The sequence below is a fragment of the Procambarus clarkii genome, chromosome 72 (genome assembly GCF_040958095.1).
Source record: "Procambarus clarkii isolate CNS0578487 chromosome 72, FALCON_Pclarkii_2.0, whole genome shotgun sequence".
NCBI lineage: Eukaryota > Metazoa > Arthropoda > Malacostraca > Decapoda > Cambaridae > Procambarus > Procambarus clarkii.
The window spans coordinates 8,218,610-8,236,830 of record NC_091221.1 but is presented as its reverse complement, the minus strand read 5'-3'; the positions used below and the strand labels follow the sequence as shown (position 1 = coordinate 8,236,830).

At 44.3% G+C, this 18,221-nt stretch overlaps 1 protein-coding gene across 11 annotated transcripts in view; it reads left to right on the top strand.

The window, feature by feature from the left end:
• The window catches only part of LOC123773583 (RNA-binding protein Raly), a 713,369-nt gene extending 696,402 nt beyond the window's left edge, over nucleotides 1-16,967 (top strand). For 9 of the 11 annotated variants that reach the window (XM_069312447.1, XM_069312456.1, XM_069312454.1 and 6 more), the window contains 3 exons: nucleotides 6,341-6,474; nucleotides 8,494-8,658; nucleotides 10,684-16,967. In XM_069312447.1, the coding sequence (XP_069168548.1) occupies nucleotides 6,341-6,474; nucleotides 8,494-8,658; nucleotides 10,684-10,797 (413 nt within the window). In that variant the 3' untranslated portion in view covers nucleotides 10,798-16,967. The remainder of the gene's footprint in view (nucleotides 1-6,340; nucleotides 6,475-8,493; nucleotides 8,659-10,683) is intronic. The other 2 variants (XM_069312457.1, XM_069312448.1) reach the window with 1 other exon arrangement.
• Nucleotides 16,968-18,221: the final 1,254 nt, after the last annotated feature.

Below are 18,221 nucleotides of genomic sequence, written 5' to 3'. Positions count from 1 at the left end.
TACCAGGGGATATAGCGGCCAAGGTTGAGAGCTTGGGGCAAGGGGGCATAGCAGGGGATATAGCGGCCAAGGTTGAGAGCTTGGGGCAAGGGGGCATAGCAGGGCATATAGCGGCCAAGGTTGAGAGCTTGGGGCAAGTGGGCATAGCCGGGGATATAGCGGCCAAGGTTGAGAGCTTGGGGCAAGTGGGCATAGCCGGGGATATAGCGGCCAAGGTTGAGAGCTTGGGGCAAGTGGGCATAGCCGGGGATATAGCGGCCAAGGTTGAGAGCTTGGGGCAAGGGGGGCATAGCAGGGGATATAGCGGCCAAAGTTGAGAGCTTGGGGCAAGGGGGCATAGCAGGGGATATAGCGGCCAAGGTTGAGAGCTTGGGGCAAGGGGGCATACCAGGGGATATAGCGGCCAAAGTTGAGAGCTTGGGGCAAGTGGGCATAGCCGGGGATATAGCGGCCAAGGTTGAGAGCTTGGGGCAAGGGGGCATAGCCGGGGATATAGCGGCCAAGGTTGAGAGCTTGGGGCAAGGGGGCATAGCCGGGGATATAGCGGCCAAAGTTGAGAGCTTGGGGCAAGGGGGCATAGCAGGGCATATAGCTGGCAGGTAGAGAGCTTGGAATTCCATATCTATGGGCACACATAAGTGATCATTGCATGGGATAGTGGACACCAAAAACGCTTGGGAAATGCTTACGTGGCCCATGGCAGGGGAGTTAACCTCTCCCTACCATTCCATCCCTCTTTCCTCTGACTCTTCCAGCGAAACCAAATTGAACTTAGCACTTCCATTACTTCACAAGTTTGCGAGTTAACTCGTATTTCTCCAGCAGTTAAAGACACACAGACCTATGTGACGAAGGTCTCCTACAGCTCCTACGTGAAGGTGTAAGGCACGGTGGAGAGAGAGAGAGGGAAGATGTGATGGGAAAGGAGGTAAAGAGAATAGGTCGTCGAAACAGTCTACGGGAATCACAACCCATGTTTTACTTATTTTTATTCCAGCAAAGTAACACCCATTATCATCATTCTATTCCCTTACTATACCCACTACATTTTTAACACAATCGACCCCCTCTGTGTGAAACAAAAATTATATCCGTTTACAAACATTAAAAACCTTTACTATTAACGCCTTTTAGCGACTAATGAGTATTGGCTCCGGTAGGTTAAGTGAGTAGCCCTTTTTTGACGTTTTTATTTAAGCTAATCCACTGTATTTTTTACGAAGGAGATATCTAGAGAACAGGCTGGGTCATTTACTCTTTGGAAGTTACTAGTCTGTATTTACCCTGGTTAAATGAGTATTTTTATCCATTTAAAAGTCTGCTACTAGTTTGCTAAATAATTATTATTTTAAATTATTTTTTAATATTTTATTTTAATATATTATAATAATATAATATTTTAATTATTATAAATTATAAGTTTCATATTTTCGAACCATGTGTAATAATTTTAGTATGACTAAAATATTATTGTGTTTGTTTTTTTATACTTTTTCTACACCATTTGAGAGATCTGATACAAGATACAATGTTGTAATACATTGTTAATACAATGAGTATTAACAAAGCTAGAAGGTAACCCATAATGTGTATAGTCCTTCAAAACAAAAAACCTTGTGTATAGTCTTTCTAAACCCTTCAAAACAACAGATGCAACTTACTGTTCAGATAACAGGTGTTATGAGCCGGTGGAGTCACCTGTCCTTCCTGAACCGGTGTGATATCTGAACTAGAAAGTATTATATACATTACACTGCACAAAAGGACAACAGTAAAATGTTTAAAACTGAAACTGAGTCGAGAAGGATAGAATATAATAATATACGAAATATACTGGAAGGTATAAATTATGATTTGGATTACGGAGTTCGCGGGTTCAAATCCACCTCACGGCTCCGACTGGTTTTTCTAATTGAGACATTACTTTGAAGTGATTTCATCGTGTTTACTGGAAGATAGAGCGGATGCTGAAGAGTAGAAGTATTGGCGATATTTCTCAGTGGACATTAGACGCCCACAAGGTATTAACTGTTCTTTGGCATATATATAAGATATATGTACAAATCCACAAGGGCCGTGACGAGGATTCGAACCTGCGTCCGGGAGCATCCCAGACACTGTCTTAATCGACTGAGCTACGACAGGGTTAAAGTGGCAGGGTTATTAAGGCAGTGTCTGGGATGCTCCTGGACGCAGGTTCGAATCCTCGTCACGGCCCTTGTGGATTTGTTCATTTGATGCATCACGTTAGTGTGATCTCTGTGTGTGATAAGATATATGTAGATGAAAAGGCACAATAACGTGGCTTAAAAATGTTGACCAAACCACACACTAGAAACTGAAGAGACGACGTTTCGTCACATTATCGACTTGATAATGGTCAAGGCTCGACCGAAACGTCTCATCAATATCTGGTTTGATCAATATAATATATATTTTTATAAAACAAATGTTACACGTTTTCAAAGGAGAATGAAATAGGCTTCTCTAGGGAAAAGCCTGATCAGCCGAATTGTAATGGAAAAATAAAAATGTACCTCATATTTTGCTCTTGACTGTGAGATAATAATAGTTCTAGTTAAACCCATATTGTTCACAGGACTAACAATGCATTTAGTTCACGTTTGTGTACCACTCTTTGTCAAACAATGGACCAGGCAGTGAGAGAGATGTTCTCACGGTTCCATTCCTCATTCCTCACTGTAGCAAGAAACACTTCTACTATTTGCTATTACAAATCAATTTCACTCATCTGCTCTGACATGGCAAATCAATGCAGATTTTATTCACAAAATATATTTTTTTAATTATTGAATATCACCTGAAAGTATAAGTGAAGATGTGTATGCTCATTTAACTACAAGAATTGTCCTGGTCAGTGAATGCTGCGTCGCTTATTCCGGAAGGTTAAAGGTGTTTGTGTGTGGTAAGTTTTGAAGGGTGGCACAGAATAAGGGCTGGGAGAGTAATAGGCAGACCAACCGCTTACTTTCACCGCGGAAATACACCACATATACACCGCTTATACACCGCATAAGACCCTAGGCTCGTATAGAGATGTGGGGGGGCAACTATGTACTCAAATACCCCCGTCGTAGATGCGAAAATGCATTCTCGACAAACCCGTGTGGAAGCTGGGCACTCTAACACAGTCTGCCTCATATTGTCAAGTTTTTTGTAACAGCTGTCAGATGAAAATGGGCGGCCCTAAGCGCTAAGCAATTGGGTAAACTTAACTATAAATGCTGCGTAACAAAAACATTTTGGTGTAAAGTGCTGCTAGCTTTCACGGCATTTTTTACGGTTTTACCTCGAGAATTGTAATGTCTAGCTTTTTACCGTTTAACGCCCAGTCCTGGCCATATGTGCCGTTAATCTTTAAGCGTCGAGTTATAGTGATATTGAAATATTGACCACTAAACGTCGGGTGATATTTTAGCTCACAACAGTTATACGGGGGGCTGAAAGTAGCACTTTTCAGACCCAGCCCGTACACGGACACCCACTAACGTGGAACAATAAGTGTCCCCATCAACGCGCCGTGACTAAACTGGTGATGACGGCGGAGTTTTATGTAGTTTTGATGACCCTTTCTCGCGAGTAACAAGAATATATTTATATAGAGAGAAGTATTGCCCATTCAGTTATTCGTACGAGATAGAGAGTGGGTGATGGGAGCCAAGTCTTTAGTCTGTAATGACTTCGTAAGTAAAGGTATGTTTACCCCGCGGTCTCCAGGCTAGTCTCGCTCGCCTGCGACCTCCAAGCTAGTCTCGCTCGCCCGCGGCCTCCAGGCAAGTCTCGCTCGCCCGCGGTCTCCAAGCTAGTCTCGCTCGCCCGCGACCTCCAGACTAGCCTCGTCGGCCCGCGACCTCCAAGCTAGTCTCGCTCGCCCGTGGCCTCCAGGCAAGTCTCGCTCGCCCGCGGTCTCCAAGCTAGTCTCGCTCGCCCGCGACCTCCAGACTAGCCTCGTCAGCCCGCGACCTCCAAGCTAGTCTCGCTCGCCCGTGGCCTCCAGGCTAGTCTCGCTCGCCCAAGACCTCCAGACTAGCCTCGCCAGCCCGAGGTTTCCGCCAAACGCTCATAAAATCAGGCGGGCGGCACAATATACACACAGGGAAAAATCCCTGACGCAGTTTGATAAGACTTGTGAGCACATCGACCTGTGAAACACAGCGCCCTGTGAAACACAGCACCCTGTGGAACACAGCGCCCTGTGAAACACAGCACCCTGTGGAACACAGCGCCCTGTGAAACACAGCGCCCTGTGGAACACAGCGCCCTGTGAAACACAACACCCCGTTTCGAACAGCGTCGTGCGAGCCACATCGTCCTCGTCACTTCTCGAACTTAATGTCTCGAAACGGCGTTTCGGAGTTTCGTTTCGCCCCCCTTCCCCCAGTCCGGCGTGTGTGTATGCGTTCTGTTGTTAGCAGTGTCAACTTTGTGTATTTGTTCTCTTAAGTGAGCAGTGCTGGAACTTAGGTTCAGGATACAGCATGATTTGTATTCGCTTTTGCTATATGGATTAAGCTCCCGTGGATTTTTATTTTGTTGTGGGGGGTTAAAAAAGTTACGGCAGGTTGAAGTAGGAATGAAAAAGGCATCAGACAGCGTCATAACAAATGCAAACTCAAATCCGTCATTTAAAACTAGATTGTTGAGTAATTTAAGGACATAATTAGCATAGAAACTACCATTTGCGTGGTTGATATAGGCCTGCCAACACGTAGGATCTGATATAAAAATTTAGATATCAGATCTTATAAAACGCTTGCACAGATACCCGTTATCTTACGTGCAAGGAAGTTTTCGAGTGCGAGAAGCTTTGAGCTTCAATTCTGAGTGCAGGAAACGTTTCTACGGTGCCCCCGAGTGCAAGAGGGGATGCTACGGAACCCGAGTGCGAGCCAAGACAGCAGTTAAGAAGCAAGACGGTGAAAGGAAATTGGAATCAGTAAATACTGACCGCCTCCCGGAAGTCGATGTCGCGCGGTCAGTACCAGCGCAACATTTTTGTTGAGAACGGCACTCTACTGCCTTTATTTATCGCCTTCTCTCTCTCTCTCTCTCTCTCTCTCTCTCTCTGGGGGAGAGTTCTCCGAAGTAAGACAAAGCAATATTATGTTTACAGCGTGGCTAGCGAGCCGCCAGCTTACAATCTCCTTCGAAGGAATGTCGGAGCTGGAAGTAAAATGTCAATTTCGTAAGGATTAATTTTATTCCCCTGTGGGACAGAGCTCCCGTCTGACGATTAATCTTATATTAAGTACCTCCCAACTCTTCTTGTCTCTCAATTATATATATATATATATATATATATATATATATATATATATATATATATATATATATATATATATATATATATATATATATGTCGTACCTAGTAGCCAGAACGCACTTCTCAGCCTACTATGCAAGGCCAGATTTGCCTAATAAGCCAAGTTTTCATGAATTAATTGTTTTTCGACTACCTAACCTACCTAACCTAACCTAACCTAACTTTTTTGGCTACCTAACCAAACCTAACCTATAAAGATAGGTTAGGTTAGGTTAGGTAGGGTTGGTTAGGTTCGGTCATATATCTACGTTAATTTTAACTCCAATAAAAAAAATTGACCTCATACATAATGAAATGGGTAGCTTTATAATTTCATAAGAAAAAAATTTGAGAAAATATATTATTTCAGGAAAACTTGGCTTATTAGGCAAATCGGGCCTTGCATAGTAGGCTGAGAAGTGCGTTCTGGCTACTAGGTACGACATATATATATATATATATATATATATATATATATATATATATATATATATATATATATATATATTAGACCACAAAGGAAGGATTAGGACAGGAATTTCCTTAAGTACTTTCGTATTTAATAATACATCATTAGAAGGATCAATATGTATAACACATTTTTATATATATATTTATTAAATACGAAATTATAAAGGAAATTCCTTTCTTTATATTATAATTTTTATTATAATTTATATATTATAAATAATTATAGAATTATTATAAATTACATTATAAATAATATAATATAATATTATATTATTATATAATATTATATAATATAATATATTTTATATATATCACGAGATTTCTGCTCACTATATATAAGTTCTTGACAATATGTATGCTATTATATGACGTCCTAAACTCCTTTTTGAAACATCCTGACTAATAATTCACTGACACGGGTGACTATAACATACTCCATCTGGCTGCCCTGAAATACGACAGACTACCCACTCATGTACTTAATTATGTTGTGACTTGCCTGACCCCATTGTTATCCCTCCCTGACTGAGATTGCTGCCTTGGCAGGTACAGAGGAGAGTGCTCTGCTACTCTGCGCACTCTGCAAGGAGAACTTTGCATCTGCCTGGGACTTGATGGTCCACGCACAGGCTGCTCACATGGTTAATATCTACCAATTGGGATCCAAGGACACCCTACAGGTTAGTTATTTCTATCCACTGTTCAGCTATCCACTATCCCCAGAGAGAGAGAGAGAGAGAGAGAGTGAGAGAGAGAGAGAGAGAGAGAGAGAGAGAGAGAGAGAGAGAGAGAGAGAGAGAGAGAGAGAGGGAGAAGTAGCGTTTTATATATACAATCCTAATTATAAATGATTTAAAAGAGAATAAAGTTTTAAGGTTTGTAATTCGTAACTATTGTTGTTGGTAAACAAGTATATGGGTTGAAAGATCAAGATTGGGATGTCTGTTACCATCACAGACCTTTACAGTGATGTTTAGTAATACTCCAACAGGCGAAATATGGGTTATATTCACAGAGGAGTTGCCATTGTAAACAAACCTGTCACGGTAACATCACCTGCATAAGAAACGCCCCTCGAAGACACACACAATAACAAGCTCATGTAAATCGGGCAATTTCAAGGGTGAGCCGATACATCCGTGACTTGAAGCACTCTATGAGGCCAGCTGCATCCTCTGTCATGGTCTGGCTCAGTGGTGCTTCGTGAGGCCAGCTGCGTCCTCTGTCATGGCCTGACTCAGTGGTGCTTCACGAGGTCAGCTGCGTCCTCTGTCATGGCCTGACTCAGTGGTGCTTCACGAGGCCAGCTGCGTCCTCTGTCATGGTCTGGCTCAGTGGTGCTTCACGAGGCCCGCTGCTCCCTCTGTCATGGCCTGACTCAGTGGTGCTTCACGAGGCCAGCTGCTCCCTCTGTCATGGCCTGACTCAGTGGTGCTTCACGAGGCCAGCTGCGTCCTCTGTCATGGCCTGACTCAGTGGTGCTTCACGAGGCCAGCTGCTCCCTCTGTCATGGCCTGGCTCAGTGGTGCTTGCGCTAAACTCTCATATATACCACAGTGTTTGGGATATACAAAGACCTTAGCATGACTGGTGGGTGCAAATGCCGAAGGTCTTACGGACCGTGAGGTAGGTCTGCTTCCTCACAAGATACTCATGCCTCACAGGTGCTCCCGATGCCTCATAGGTATGAGGCATCAGCTCATATTTTTTGAGCTCTTAATCCCATCATTGTCCCCTCCAAACATCACACAACCTCAGCATTCGTCTTACTATTGAATTTGGCCCATTTCTTCAATTTAAAATCCATTTATTAACAAATGTGCTATATAGCCCCATAAGTTTCCTTTATATATGTTGAAACCCAAATGCCGTATATCCATGTCTGAATCCTCGTGTTCCTATTTTGAACCCAATGTCAACATTTTTGCAGTGGATTGGAGTACCCGGCGTCGCCCGGGTCTCCACTCACACACTCTTCCCGGCCTTTCCAGCACCTACACACCTTTCCCATTTCCCCTCCCTGCCCGCATATGCCATCCCTGTTTCCACCCTCCCAGCACGCGGGCAAACTCCTCATCTCTACCCTTTCCCATCTCTTCCGTCACAGTAACTAAAAGGTTGTGCCCAGGAGGTAAATCTGTTGTCTGAAACTACGTGAAAAAAGTCAATAACTTAATTCACTTAAATTGAAACTAATGCTAAAATCTATTGATTCGGGGCCGAACATTTCACAATTCTCCACATTTTTCATATCACCATACCTCCCCACATATCCCTACACCTCCCTACACTTCTCCACACCTTCCCACACCTTCCTACACCTCCCCACACCTTCCCACACCTTCCGACAGCTTCCCACACCTTCCGACACCTTCCCACACTTCCCCACACCTTCCCACACCTTCCCACACCTCCCCACATCTCCCCACACCTTCCCACACCTCCCCACATCTCCCCACACCTTCCCACACCTCCAGACACCTCCCCACACCTTCCCACACCTCCCCACATCTTCCCACACCTTCCCACACCTTCCCACACCTTCCCACACCTTCTCACACCTTCCCACACCTTCCCACGCCTCCCCACACCTCCCCACACCTCACATCTCCCTGTTACCTCTCAACACCTTCCCAAACGTCCTGCCCACCATTTCCTTAACCAGCACGGTACTGAGGCACGCCCCTCCCTCCCCTCAGGATAGCGGCACGTGCAGCACGGCCGAGGACAGCACGGCAGGCAGCACGCCCGCTAGTGACCTCGGAGGTGACATGAGTACGGAGAGTAACGGTGGCGAGGCGCGCGGCGAGGCGAGCGACTGTGCCAAGATGGAGGAAGACCCCAGGGCACCCCTTCCCAAGCAGGTGAGGCAGGGTTGGCTGGGGGACGTGGTGGCAGGGAAGAGGAGGTGGGGGAAGGGAAGGGAAGGTGGTGGAAGGGGTGTGTGAGTATCAGGTGTAACGGGCAGCAGATGGGATGGGCATCGAGTGGAACAGGCAGCAGAGAGACAGGGGCATCACCCACTCACCCCAGACATAATCTTCGAAGACAGGTGGCAGGGAAGAGGAGGTGGTGGAAGGGAAGGGAAGGTGGGGGAAGGGAAGGGGTGTGTGGGTATCAGGTGTAACGGGCAGCAGATGGGATGGGCATCGAGTGGAACAGGCAGCAGAGAGACAGGGGCATCACCCACTCACCCCAGACATAATCTTCGACGGTAAAACTCCCCAATAAGGGAACTATTGCTCACTCCTGACGCGGTAATGTGACACAAGAGCCATGTTTCCTCCTCTTCCTGGACCTGTTAAACTGTCCTGTCCCATTCACTCTCTTGTAATTCAACAGTGTTTCGTGGTGTGGCATGATAGATTGTTTTCATCAACCTCTATCCTTCCCTCAACTCCCTACCTAACCTCTATCCCTCCCTCGCTCCCTCCCTCTTTCCCCAACCTTCCCTCTACACCACGAATGTTCAGTTCCATGAATTAAGTGAAGGATGTGGGGAAAAGGTCGTTGTGTCTCGGCCATTAGCTGGGATTGCAGTTAGGTGGACGCTCCCATGTATTAGTAGCGAGACCTTAACACGTCTTAAATCTGCAGCTTATGACTTTCTTGCAGCCTAATTAGAGGCTGTGGAGCCTTAAGGACTTTGCTCAGCTTCCTCCGGGGGAGACTTAATTGGAGGGGGTTAGGGTGGGTGGGTGTGTGTGTGTGTGTGTACTCTCCTAATTGTACTCACCTAATTGTGCTTGCGGGGGTTGAGCTCTGGCTCTTTGGTCCCGCCTCTCAACCGTCAATCAACTGGTGTACAGATTCCTGAGCCTATTGGGCTCTATCATATCTACATTTGAAACTGTGTATGGAGTCAGCCTCCACCACATCACTGCCTAATGCATTCCATTTACTAACTACTCTGACACTGAAAAAGTTCTTTCTAACGTCTCTGTGGCTCATTTGGGTACTCAGCTTCCACCTGTGTCCCCTTGTTCGCGTCCCACCAGTGTTGAATAGTTCATCCTTGTTTACCTTGTTTACCTTGTTTACCGGTTTACCTTGTGTGTGTGTGTGTGTGTGTGTGTGTGTGTGTGTGTGTGTGTGTGTGTGTGTGTGTGTGTGTGTGTGTGGGTGTGGGTGTGTGTGTGTGTAGGGTGAGGAGGGGGATTTTGTGAGTGTCTTTGCCTAACAGTGACTACGAGGAAGTGGTAGGTTTAGCTCCTGGTCCCCGGCCTACCAGCCATGTTGCACCTGTTGCGTTGCAATTTAACTGTTCCGACGTTCGAATTGTTGTTGTCGAATCTAGATTGTAGATAGAGGTGGCTTCCACAACTTCCTTCAGTGAATACCACATATATACTACCTACACAGGGCACATGTATGTCCTTACATATATCTCACTCATTTACCTTTTCAGCTTCCACTTGTGTCCTCCTGTCATACTTTCTTTCATTTACAAGAGGCTATCCTTATCAACCCCTCTCTTATTTTCCCTTAGTATCTTGTATGACGCGATCATGTCTTTTAGGTTGTGAGATTTAGTTTACCTCAAAAAAAAATATATATATATATATTTTCAATTTTGGTTTTATGCCCCACAGAGTGCAGATTCCAGGGTCATTATATTTAAATCATAGAACCTGAATCAAGTGATTGTCAGAACAATTAAACTCAAATATGCAGACGAGGAGTCATAATAACGTGGCTGAAATATGTTGACCAAACCACACACACTAGAAAGTGAAGGGACGATGACGACGTTTCGGTCCGTTCCGAATGTGTTTTTTGAATCGTTCAAATATCTCCTTTTAGTTGCTTTAGAGTTATCATCATCCATAACCCATTAAATAACGACACGCCTCATCCAAGAGATTCTATGACAGTCCCTTTTTTTCCAGAATGGCGTTGGTGGAGAGGAGGAAGGAGAAGGGAGCAGGGAACTAATGAACGGCGCGTCACCAATGCCGCAACAGACAGAGTTGGAGCGAAGCGAGGCGGTGGTAACCCAGTGAACCACATCAACCACACCACCACCAGAACCCAAACCCCACCTCAACCCTCCCTCCGCCCCCTCCTGCACCTCACAACACCTCCCTACTCTCCGCCCCCTCAACCCCCCAAGCCTTTCCGCAGTTACCCCTCTCTTACCACCATTGCGACAACAGCTACAGAAAACGGCACTAAGTTATTCAAGAAACCTATTGGGTGAAACTTAGAGTCGTCCTCGACTTCCAGTAACGTAATCCTCGGGCCTTGTGGTTGACAGGAATACTGCCTCAGTATTTTCAGGCAAAACAATAGCCTATATCTTTTTGCAAACTATTGTGCGTAACTTGTTTCTCCTGGATGTGTATTTTCTGTCATTTAGTTTCATATAATCAAAGCCTATTCATTCAGCAATGATTTTTTGCTTCAGAGAAAAGAAATCACAGGTTGCAATCCGAGTGCACCTCTCAATAGTGAGGAGATGGGCTCAAGGTCACGACATGCACAACTGCCTTAAGACTGACTTCACTCCTACACAGCAACACAATATTGTGTTCTTTGAATCATCACAATAATCTTCCTCCCCCATCCTCCCCCATCATCTTCAACACTGTTGTCAGATGACGAAAATCCACTTACCGTAGCGTAGGTGTCAAACTGTATAGGTATATTGAGAGAGAGAGAAAAAAAATATTCTACAGACAGGCAGGGAAGACGTAAATGATCAGTCTCCTGTAGCTGTGTTGGTGTGGTTCTCCAAGCTGCCGCCAGGGAAGCAATGGGAATCGAAGGGACTGAAATGGGCCCAAGGAAGAGCAGATTGAAGGTCACATAGGGGCCGCTCACGCCCACCAAAGGCTCGGAAAGTTTGCTATGAATCTCCAAAAAGTCGCCAGAAAGAAGTCCCTCACTTCACACATACGCTGTCACTCGAGGTCAAGTCACACTCAGGGTAACGGTATTGGTAACGAGGAATCATCGTGCCTCGTTAGTCCACAAAGAACCACGCCCTGAAAACGGTGAGATTGGACACTGGTAGTGTAAAAATAACGTGTACAGAGAGTTATGAGAGATATATATAAAATCTTGCAACAAGTGAATTGTACCACGGTGGCGGAAGCTTCGTAGTGAGGTGATAGGTGACTCGAAACGGAACCAATGAGACAGTGTGTATGGTACTGCACTTCAGTAGTGTCAAGACCTCACTCCCTTAAAGTGGTGATCTTCAAGGCCGAAGAGAATTGCTCCCTGGTATGAACGAGATCGCTTAACCCAGCTAGTTTGGAGGTATCTAAGATGGTATTGTTGGGTGGTTGTGGTACCCTGGTGGCGGTATGGTATAGTCTTATATTCTAGTCTACTAGAATATATATTTAATTCTAGTATTTCAATTAAACTGTAATGTAGGTGAGAAATGCAAAACAAAAAAAGAGTGGACATGTGTGGTAATTACAAGACTTCCGACGACTCGTTTAAGTTGTGACAAATAGACAAAGGCCCACAATAGTTTAATTTGTAAAACATTTGTGTATTTGGTTTATGATGTGAGTGTAAGGAAAATTAATTAGAAATCATTTTGGAAGACATATCGTAAGGGGTTTTGTTTTCATTTGGTATTAATAAGATTTCAAGCATTTTGTTTCTCAGTGGCAATATTTGTTAGTATATTTAGAACAGGGATCACATATGGAGTCAGTATTATCCAAGATGATATTAAGCAATCATTCAAATGCTGTGATGTGAACATTAGGGTAAATTTTGTCACTTTGAACCATTAATAGATAATAGTATAGAGTCTTTTCATATGAATCTTTATAGAGTAAAGATTCTCTTATCAATCAAAGTTTAAAACAAAAAAAACACAAAAAAAGACGTGCGGATCAGATCTCTAAAACATGTTTCCTTAAAGCATCAACGAAGACCCTCTCAGCCCGGACTCTCGCCACCGACTGAACCTTCAGCGCCTCTGGCGGCCAGGCTAGCGAAGTTCGGCTGTGACGTCACGCATGTAAACATTAGAGAGATCTTAGTGCCTCTTCCACCAATCGCAGAATCCTGTTTCAGTGTCACCTGCGTGACGTCATACTTGATTCCCGTCTGTTTCTGCCCTCACTTCTAAGGAAAGAGGGAGTGAATGATACAAGGAGATGCCGTTGACAAATCCCGATGCAATAAAGCTTCATTGAAGAGTTTTTTGTTAGTGAAGCACCACGACTTCAAAAAGTAAATGACAATCGGTTTTCCATCATTGTAATAGGGGGAAAGTTGACATATTTAGTTTATGACTATTGTAGTTGTTACTCCTCATATTTCAGCCATATTGTCGGCTGTCTATTGTAATACATATCAAGGTTAGGGGGAGTAGAGTAGTATGGGTAGAGGGAGGGGGGCATTAGACGTGACTCGCACTCTCCACTTCTGTCCTAGAAAGTATATATATAGGAGTTAGGGAAAACGGAGTTAGGGGTCACTGTGCCAAAAATACGAGTAGCCATAGAATTTGACATGACTCCCGTAAAGGGACAGATACCCCAATTAATAAATGGGTAGGGAATCAATTAGCATTGTAGGTCAGAATAGCTGCCCCTTTCTTGCAGTGAAGGTCGTGGGTCGCTCAGTCCCTAGCATGTGTGTGTGTATGTCAATCTGGGAGAATTTTGAGCACGACCCCTCTATATTTTCGGCTTTTTCTATCCTCAAACTTGGTGAACAGCCGCTCAGAGTTATCGCTCAAGTGCTCATCAGGTTTCAAGTGTCGTGTCAGAGTTCGGGCCCCGTGTGGAAGACTTCTGCTTATCGAGGAATAACATTTAATAAAAGATCGCCAAAGATCGCCTTTGTTTCGTGTACAAATCTCTCAAATGATCTGTGAAGACATGGCTTTGTTGGTTGTTTAAAGGATAACTTTAGAATTAGGTACATATCATCAATCATGTCTTTGTCTTAGAGTTGCGATCGAGTCAGCTGCTGTTTTGACTCCCGTTGTAAGTCGCCAGAAGGGAGAAAATGCGCTGTGAAAAAAAAAACAATAATAAGCCTTACAGGGCCCACTCGAGACAAACGGCAGCTGATTGGGTTTCATTTAGTCCTATAATCTATGTTGATTTGGAATTTGGATTGAACATCCCCCCTCCTACCCCCCCTCCCCCTTTGTAGGTGTTAAGGGATAATGACAATAACTTATTGGGATATCGGTAGTTATCCAATTTGAGGTATTTCTGATACAACTCCAGTTAAATGGTGCACATTTAGCGAGTCTTTGTAACTGGCGAACTGCCCAGTTTGTTAGCAGTCTCGACGGACCCCCCAAGTCTTAGTCTCTTTTCATACGAAGTTGATCGACGTTAATACGTTCAAACTTTCTAAAACTAGTCATAGAAGTATATCATCGAACTTATATTTCTTTTCCCTATATGTGAGAAGATCTTCAGCTCCTGAGCCTTCAAGCAGAAGACGCAAGGGGGGCCCGCAGTTCCCCAAGCAGCAGAGGCAAGAGGCCTGCAGTTCCCCAAGCAGCAGAGGCAAGGGGCCCGCAGTCCCCCAAGCAGCAGAGGCAAGGGGCCCGCAGTCTCCCAAGCAGCAGAGCCAAGGGGCCCGCAGTCTCCCAAGCAGCAGAGGCAAGAGGCCCGCAGTTCCCCAAGCAGCAGAGGCAAGGGGCCCGCAGTCCCCCAAGCAGCAGAGGCAAGGGGCCCGCAGTCTCCCAAGCAGCAGAGCCAAGGGGCCCGCAGTCCCCCAAGCAGCAGAGCCAAGGGGCCCGCAGTCCCCCAAGCAGCAGAGGCAAGGGGCCCGCAGTCCCCCAAGCAGCAGAGACAAGGGGCCCGCAGTCCCCCAAGCAGCAGAGCTAAGGGGCCCGCAGTCCCCCAAGCAGCAGAGGCAAGGGGCCCGCAATCTCCCAAGCAAGGGGAACACTAATTCCTCCACACAGCAAATGCGAGAGAGCTGCAAGTCTCACAATACAGAAGGGGGGGAAGCTACGTGTAAACAAAGTAGCAGAAACGAAGACTGAGGCCACAAATCCCCCAAAGAGACCAAAAGTCCCCAAGCCAGTAGAGACAAGGAAGCCTCAACTCCTCTACATACAGCGGAGGTGAGGACCTGCAACTCCCTCAAGCTGAGGATAAAAAGGCTTCAACTCCCCCCTCGAGGGACAGTGGTAAGAAGGCCGTGATTTCCCCCGAGCCGCAACAGCAGCCATGATAGGCCGAGAGTTGGCGAGCCGCTCACATATGCCGTTGTCTTGTACACACATTAGAAAGAAAGGATAGGGTCAACTTGGTCTTTCTTTTAGTTACCCCTCGCCCTCTTCCCCAGTAGATGTGCTGTGGTGATGCAGCATATACACTGATGCGGCCATTCTTCTCTTTTTCCCCCTTTTCCTGTAATGTTTCGCGAATATATATTTAGATAAATGCATTTACTAAATACTAGTATTTGTATTTGTATTTAGCAAAATAATGATAATTTGCGTTGTTTTTTTAGCATTTGTGTATGCGTGTCAGTGTGTGTGTGAATGCGAGAATGTTTTAGTGTGTGTGTTAATCTTTGTAAATTTTTATTTCTCAATATTAGTAATGTCTGCCTTTTTCAGTGTCATTTCAGAATTTAAGTATAACAATCAAATCTTACAAGTTAAACTACCTTTAGATTTGCCCATTTTCTGAAACTGTATTAGATAAAAGCTACCGAGAAACTTGAGAATATGCAACTATCTTCCATTTCCTTGAAGTGTTCCTTTAGAATATGTTGTTCGCGAAACAGATGAAATAGGAGAATGGCCTAATTTAAAATAGTTTAGTACTGTAACTCAGCATTTTTACATGACCACTAATATTAAAGGAGGCGTTTCATGAGTAGGGGTTTCCTGTTTGAAAGCTGTTAAGCTATGATAGACCAGAGAGTCGACCATTTTTAAAGGATTGGAGGAAACTTGACAGTTCAGGCGAGCTGTTCACGTCTTGTCATGTTGTAAACCTCTGATTCAGGAGTATTGATGAAGCTGTCAAAGGTGTTCTCTGAGGAATGACGACAGATTCGTCAGGGAAGGTGAATCATCACCCTCCAGCTTCGCCACCTGTCAGCTGTGTGTGTGTGTGTGGTTGTCTCTGGACGCAGGCATCACGCCTTACAGACGCCGGCGACTGTACAAGAATTAATGTGTACCCACCTGTTCAACCCTGGATAAGTTTGGTGACTCATTAAGGTATCCATATGCTTTTATAACTCTATGAACATGTAAATTCTTGTGGTATTTTTTTTTTTTTAGGAATATTGTCCTTTTGGCAACTTTGGTTGCTTGTGCTGACCCCTATTTTGAATGCCAATCACTAATTTTCTTTGTGTTCTTTGCCAATTCCCAGAATTGATAAAGTGAAGGAAATCAATTGTGAGAGATTTTGATAAGTGTTATAGTTTGATTTTGCTGTTTTCGTACCTCGAATCAACACTAAAAAATATATAAATTTAAATATGTTTATCCTACAATTCTTTTTCCCCTTTTCGCCTAAGCTACTTAGGTTGCAGAATTTCCCCTTCTCCCCCCAAGTACAATAGTGGGTGCTGCTACTCAGTACTCACTCATTGTCAGCAATAAAGCACATGCTATAATAATTCGTGTCGATATGCAGACGAGGAGTCACAATAACGTGGCTGAAATATGTTGACCAAACCACACACTAGAAGGTGTAGAGACGACGACGTTCCGGCCCATCCAGGACCATTCTCAAGTCGACGGTCACACTTTCTAAGTGTGTGTGGTTTGGTCAACAATTCGTGTCGCTTGAAGGAGGGAAATGATTGATGATTAGTGATGATTATGTGAGCGGTAGACAGCTGCTAAGGCTTCCCATGTCTATAAGAATCATTGTACATTATAGCTTAGTGGAAGCCAAAAAGTGATACCAACTGCACCTCTCTCATTCATGACAATTTCTGGGAAAAATATGCTAAAAAAATTTAGTTTTTCATGAAACTTATTGAGGGCCAATATAAATAACTTATGACACTTTATTCTCGTATTAGGAGATCCAAACTTCAAAGAATTATTTGAGCTGGTCTCCAGCGGTCTCCAGCCTATCTCTCAAGATGTCATTCAGGATCTGTTGGTTAGCGGTGGTCATCTTTATATACAGTACTGTGTTAAGTGTACGTTATTATAATGAATGTTTTGTAACAGTTGGAAAGTAAAAATTGTTACGACCTCTTTTGTTTCACTGGTTTCCTAATATCCATCAATCTGTTTCTTAAACAAAATGAAATGGTAACAGTTTTAAAACTGGATCAATAGAGGATTTGCACAGTTTAAAACCATTAACCACGCACATTCCCTCTCCTGATGCTTCCTTATTTACTCACTATTCGGAAGTAATTGCACTCTCAGAAACCAAACTGTCAGGAGTCATAAATAAATGCAGCAATCCTCCAATTGTTTCCATATAATGAGTACATTAGAATGGGAAAATGGAGAGTTCCTCTAATGATCAGGACTGGAGATTTGGGAGATAGTAATTCCTAATTCATCATTGATTGATGAAGATTAAGCCACCCAAGAGGTGGCACGGGCGTGAATAGCCCGTAACATGGCCTAGATACACATGACCTAAATATTAGGGAAGAGCAACGGCAAATTGTCTAAGCCAAGACCACAACAGATCGACAAGAATGAGGGTCAGTGATTGTTCTTATCTGTTTCGACATTTGCCTGCAAGCAGCAGCCGTGAGGACAAAAATCCTGGTTCTTTGGCTCAAGAACAATGACAAAATGTTCATGTTCATGTTAACTGTTCATGTTCATGAGCTTAACACCTGTTGTGTCCACACACCTAATGGTCGTTATCACTTGTATAACAGCAGTTATTGGAGACAACAGTAACAGTGGGAATGAGCTTGAGTTACAGGCTGGACATTACCTCCGATCCCATACTATAAAAGATAGAGCATACTAGTATTTATTGCGAGGGAGGAATAGCATCTGATGAATATATACAAATATTGACATGCTGTTGAAAATGAGGATAGAGAGGTATGGCGTTCTACAGTAGAGTGCTGGACTTGGGTTTTAACGAGGGCATTCCTTCGCGACCCCTAACTGACTGGCCACATCAGTCAATGTTTCACGGCGGTCACCGTTAGTCTGTTGGCTCTCTCTCCACTGGACACATGGCGGTCCGTTACTTACTATACAGTGCCAGGAGGTAACGTGAGGATAGTCACTACAAACCTGGGGCCAGATTCACGAAAGCACTTACGCCAGCACTTACGAACCTGTACATCTTTTCTCAATCTTTGTCGGCTTTGTTTGCAATTATTAAACAGTTAATGAGCTCCGAAGCACCAGGAGGCTGTTTATAACAATAACAACAGTTGATTGGCAAGTTTTCATACTTGTAAACTGTTTAATAAATGTAACCAAAGCCGTCAAAGATTGAGGAAAGATGTACACGTTTGTAACTGC